The 5,956-nt window shown below is 43.6% G+C and overlaps 1 protein-coding gene across 1 annotated transcript; it reads left to right on the forward strand.

Annotated features, from left to right (window-relative positions):
• The first annotated feature begins 1,685 nt into the window (after positions 1-1,685).
• Positions 1,686-5,361, forward strand: LOC127961348 (RNA-binding protein MEX3B-like). The gene is made up of 2 exons (XM_052560425.1): positions 1,686-2,234; positions 2,893-5,361. The coding sequence occupies exons 1-2, from the start codon at positions 2,003-2,005 to the stop codon at positions 4,224-4,226; spliced, it is 1,566 nt and encodes a 521-aa protein (XP_052416385.1). The 5' UTR covers positions 1,686-2,002; the 3' UTR covers positions 4,227-5,361.
• Positions 5,362-5,956: the final 595 nt, after the last annotated feature.

The raw sequence follows: 5,956 nt of genomic DNA on the forward strand, positions 1-5,956 counted from the left end.
CAAGGGGTGTATTTAGCAGGAGCATTAAAAAAATGTAATGAACAAATATAAAAATAAAAACTGATTCCTATTAAAGCAACTGAATTAAAGTTTTTCAGTCACGAGTATAGAGTATTGATTTTTCTCTGTGTGTTTGTTGTTTCATTAACATATAATTCACCCAAAAATTTAAATAGTGAAGAAAAAAAATCAGAATGAGTTTCTTTCTTCTACTAAATAAACTCTATTTTGAAGAAAGTGGAAAACCAAACAGTTGCTGGTCCACAGTGATTTCCACAGTAATTGTCCCCCTACTATAAAAGTCAATGTGGACCAGCAACTGTTTGGTTATCCTAATTTTTCAAAATATCTTATTTTGCTTTCAGCACAAGAAAGAAGTTAATATAGGTTTTGGACAACATGTGAGTGTATAAACAATGACAGAAATAAAATTTTAGGGTGATCTATCCCTTTAATTCACACGGCAGCATGTAGCCTACTGTCCCTTTAAGACCTGTGCGCCTCTAATATTCAGATATGCATCTGTTTCTTTCAGTTGTTTACTTTCATTTTAAACATATGAGTCTATACATAAACCTTGTGTGTTTTGACAGTATTAGCACAAAACATAACTTAGTAATCAGGCACAGTTCGAAGGGCATTTTCGTTTTCGGGCCGCACTTTGTGCTCAGAAAAACCGCACGTCAGAAAAGGACACGAACGAATTAAACGTTTAAATAACCAGTAAGGATTTAGACATATGCAAAAAAAAAAAAAAAAAAAAAAAAAATGTGAATGAGTTAACTGTGATGTTAATGTATGTTGCAGTATATTAATCCCGCTGGGCAAAACTGCAGCTGATAGAATGTGCGCAGCACACAATGCAATTATATTTCTTCGAAAGCAGATTGTAGAGACATTTTTATACCCACAACCAAAACCATTAACATCCTACCCTCGGCAGAAATCGAGGACAAAATCAGGCTATTCAGCTGTAAATGCACTTCGATCCCATACGCTGTTTTGGGGTGGCAAATCTCATTTTTTTGCCACCATTCTGGGCACGCCACTGCTTTAAAGTTCTGGCAGGTAAACATTTCAATTAGCGTTCTGTTCTCACATGATGCACTTTTTCTGAGCGCGTACCACCGAAGCGCGCGCAATGTCAAACAGCGCCAAACTGGATTTTTGTTGGATCAGACCCATCTGCAAGCTATGGAAAAATATGCACAAAACAATCCACTTTTAAGTTTTAATTTATCATCAGAGGGACAGATCATTTCTCAGGGGAGGCAGGGCTTATCCTAGGGGAGGCATTGCCTCCCCCAGCCTCCCCCTAGACACGCCCCTGCATCCAATGCTGTATTTAATTGTTGAAGTTTATTCTTGTTTACACTAGCAATAATAAAAGTAGTAGTGATAATAATAATAATAATAAAAAGAAGAAGAATAAAACCAACAGCTCTTTTTAACCACACTTGTTCGGTGAAGCTTCATGAAAACGAGAAAGTTGTACAATAACTGTAATGCACATAAAATGTGTTATGTTGCTTTTTAATAAGACCACAAAAGAATAGGGCGGGGCGCGCCGAGCTGTGGCTGAACTCGGCCTCGGTCCGGAATCCGTCCAATCAGCGCAGCGCATGCAAATCGCAACCGAGCTCCGCACCATCCCTGCCCCGTCAGACCGGGGGTGACGTCATGCGCACATATTCTCCGGTAGTGCCGCGTCTGGCTGCAGCGAGTCAGACAGCGAACAGAAACGAGCTGCAAGGGAGGGGTGCGCACTCTAAAGGGGAATATCGCCACCACCGGCTTTCCAGTCTCCGGGAATAACGCATATACCACGCATCGGAATTGCACTGATATTACTTTTTTTATTATTATTATCACTGTTGTTTGGACACAAGGAGCAAGGACGCGCATTGAATTCGCACCAGTGGAGCTTTTTTAAAACCTGCCGTCCCCAGCTCAATCCCACCCTCCTGTAAGTTTTCCCTCTTTGTTTCCAGACCCATCCAAGATGCCTAGTTCGCTGTTCGCCGACATGGAGCGGAGCGGCAGCGGCGGGCAGGGGGACGCCCTGGATGACCAAAGAGCCCTGCAGATCGCTCTGGACCAGCTCTCGCTGCTCGGGCTGGATAACGATGAAAATTCGCTGTATGACAACGAGCCCAGGAAAAGAAGCGTGAACATGACCGAGTGCGTTCCCGTTCCCAGCTCCGAGCACGTTGCTGAAATCGTCGGCAGACAAGGTAATCATCATCATCATCATCCTCTTCAAAGAAATGCGTGCATGCTGTTATTGTAGCATGTGTAGTTATTTGCATGGGGAATGTAGGTTATAGCCTATTTTCAACTGCACTGCCCTCTTCATGTCCGACCAAACAAAAGCAAAGGAGCGCTGACACAACCCAAGCATATCTACCTTTAATGTGTCATCACGTTAAACACACAACATTCCTGTGTATATCTAGAGCTAAGTGCCGTTTTCTTCAGGCAGCGGCAATTTCTTTCTTTGTCTCAATGGACTTTGTTTACACTCCTTATGTAGTCTACTGGGAATAGACTTCCTTGACCAGGAAACACCATTATATAGCCTGGATCTAGGCGACAACACGTTCTGTAGGTTATCTACAGAAAGCAAGTTGTTGACAGTATGATTAGAGCGTCAGACTCTCTGGAAAATCTTTAATTCAGCATGCGCTTTTTTTCTCTCCCTGTGCTATTTTTGACCCTGTATGTCAAGTAGCCGAGCATGTGGTTTGAATTTATGCCGCACCAAAAAGAAAAAGATAGAGAAGCGAAATTGTTGTTCCCTGAAGACTGTGCACTTGCACCCCACCTGCATCTTTTTAATTTGTGCCCGATTGTGTTTGCTTTGTCTCATTCATTTTTTTCTCACAATTGTAGGTTGCAAGATTAAAGCCCTGCGAGCAAAGACCAATACGTATATCAAAACTCCAGTGCGGGGAGAGGAGCCGGTCTTTGTTGTGACAGGCAGGCGAGAGGATGTAGCCATGGCTCGGAGGGAAATCATCTCAGCAGCCGAGCACTTCTCCATGATCCGAGCCTCGCGGAACAAAAACAGCAGCATGAACGGGAACGCCACGGCACCCGGCCCGCCCAACCTGCCTGGTCAGACCACCATTCAGGTGCGGGTGCCCTATCGGGTAGTGGGACTAGTGGTTGGCCCCAAGGGGGCCACCATCAAGCGCATCCAGCAGCAGACGCATACCTACATCGTCACACCCAGCCGCGACAAAGAGCCTGTGTTTGAGGTGACTGGCATGCCAGAGAACGTTGACCGGGCCAGGGAGGAGATCGAAGCACACATCGCCATGCGCACCGGCGGCCTGATTGAGTTCACAGATGAGAACGACTTCCACGCCAATGGCACTGACGTGGGTTTCGATTTGCATGGGAATGCCAGCTTGTGGAGCAAGCCCAGCTCCAGCGTCACTCCCACTTCAGGTCGCAAGCCGTTCTCTAATTACCGCAACGACAGCTCCAGCTCCTTAGGGAGCGCCTCTACCGATTCGTATTTTGGCGGCAACAATAGCAGCTCGAGGATGGCCGATTATAGCCCGCCAAGCCCCGCCCTCAGCTACACTGCCTCCAGCAACAGCAACAACAATAACAACAATAACAACAACAATGCCAATGGATTTGTGTATGGCGGCGAGGTGATCTCACCCGATTGCACTGACTTGGCCTTCGATCCGTCTCCGGGATTCGACCCTACTCCAGCTCCGCCGGGCCTGATGTGGTCGCAGTTCGAGCGCTCTGCCAACGGCACCTCAGCCTCATCGCCCGTTTTCCCTGCCAATGCTTCCATGAACGCCAACAGGCTGCAGCGCCGAGCTAACCAGCCCAGGCTGTCCCCGCCTTTGCACCAGGCCAATGGAGTGGTTGAGCATCCGTTGGCACGTCGGGTGCGCAGCGATCCGGGCGGAGGCACACTCAGCTTCCCCGGTTACTCGATGGGATCCCATCATTCCGGAGTTCCGTCCGACTCCTCCATCTCTTCATCCTCCTCGTCATCCTCTTCATCCTCATCTGGGACGAGCCGCAAGGGAAGTCGGGACTGCTCAGTGTGCTTCGAGAGCGAGGTGATTGCGGCTCTGGTGCCCTGCGGCCACAACCTGTTCTGCATGGAGTGTGCCAACCGCATCTGCGAGAGAAACGAGCCCAAATGCCCCGTCTGCCATGCTGCAGTTACTCAGGCTATACGTATATTTTCCTAAAGGGCATCCATGCACCCTCTGTGACTTTGCAAGAGCCTAATAACGTGTGTTATTTTACGTGTATATACATATGTATGTAGAGCTGCAGTATCCAAAAAGGGACGGCCATTGTTCATACTGTACTGTAGCTCGGGACAAATATTTTCAACATCTAATGCATGTTTTAAATATTCAAGCCTAGTAATCAATAGTTTTAGTCAGCTGTACACAAGCAAGCGTTGATGAAGTAAGGACGGCCGACGGTCTCACCCGAGGTACCTTAGACTGTTAGCATAAACGAGCCTTTCGATTCCACTGATCGAATGTACTGGTAGCAGACCTGGAGTTCGGGGGAATCTGGACGGCTTCCTGTCTGACACACACACACACACACACAGACACACACACACACACACACACACAAACACACACACACACACACACAGAGAGAGACTCACAACAGTGTGGAGATACTGCAGCTTACGTGATGGAACTCGTTTGAGGGAGAACAGCATCATATCCTACATATATATAAATATATATGTATAGATAAAGCAGAAATTCCACAAGTTTTAAATATTCATGATGACATTAATACAGATTGAAGTATTTTATTCTTTTTTGACTTGAAAGATTATATTTCGTATGGCAAAGATGTTTACAAATATTTTAATTTAAGTTCAGTGAACTTTTTTGTAGCTGGGTTCAAATATCTTTTTATTTTTTAGTATGGCCTCACGGCAACGAACACTGTATTATTTTAATATCACTCGAAAAGCGGATGGCGATTCAGACCACGAAATGTGTTTTTGCATCGGACAGTATTCTGTTGGGTTGGAGGGTTTCTAGGTTCAGCAAAAAAAAACAAAAAAACGTTTTTTCAATCCGTTTCACCCAGCATATTTTCTATTCAGTAATATAAAGCATATTTTATTCTATATTATTACGAAATATGTCGAAATGTATAAAACTTAGTATGTTCAGACAAAAAGGAACCATTTACGCTTTCTAAAAATTTGTATGAATTAGATTCCAGTGGGTATCACAGAGTTCTGTTCTGTTGCGCCACTATAGGTTTTAGGATTTCTATTTTAATACGTTTGTTTACCACTTGTTTATGTATATGTAGGTGAAGTTACTTGAGCGTCTATGTACTTTATTGAGCAAAGTTTAAAAACAAAGTATATTTTATTTTATGATAAAAGGCCTTTAACCTCATGGTCGAATACTAATATTATATTTGCTGAAACAAGATTTGAAAATGTATCAAGAGTTTTATTTTTCTGACATTTAAAGTTCTACATGATAAAGTAAAAACTTAAGTAATGGTGCTACTTCATGTTTTTTTTTTTTTTTTTTTTTGGTTTTGTTTTGTTTTTTTAAGTATTTCTATATAAGTCCAATAAAATGGTACATGAACAAGAAGTGTTGCTTGGCTTATTGTGGAAACATCTGTACTGTTTTATTGCATGCTTGCAGCTTCAAATTCCTTTCTTAGAAGGCCTTTGAGGAAAAAAACCCAGCTTGCTTTCGTAATACAACATTATATGTTGCATTGAGATCATATTTGGCCCATAAAAACACTGCAGTGATGAAAAAATGTAATTGGTTTTTACTCGTCTAGTGACGTCATCAGTATGCCGTCTGACAGGTTAAAATACACTTACATGCTTTTTCAAACTGTGTGAGACATCAGGGTCAGGGGTAATGCTTTTGTCAGTTGTTTACAGTCATTGAGTAGTGTGCATCTT

The sequence above is a fragment of the Carassius gibelio genome, chromosome B7 (genome assembly GCF_023724105.1).
Source record: "Carassius gibelio isolate Cgi1373 ecotype wild population from Czech Republic chromosome B7, carGib1.2-hapl.c, whole genome shotgun sequence".
Lineage (NCBI taxonomy): Eukaryota > Metazoa > Chordata > Actinopteri > Cypriniformes > Cyprinidae > Carassius > Carassius gibelio.

What these genes read in the sequence shown, in the direction of transcription:
- LOC127961348 (XM_052560425.1), top strand. Translation starts at nt 2,003, where the DNA reads ATGCCTAGTTCGCTGTTCGCCGACATGGAGCGGAGCGGCAGCGGCGGG. An exon ending in TGAAATCGTCGGCAGACAAG is followed by an intron (nt 2,235 to 2,892) that starts GTAATCATCATC and finishes TCACAATTGTAG; the next exon opens with GTTGCAAGATTAAAGCCCTG.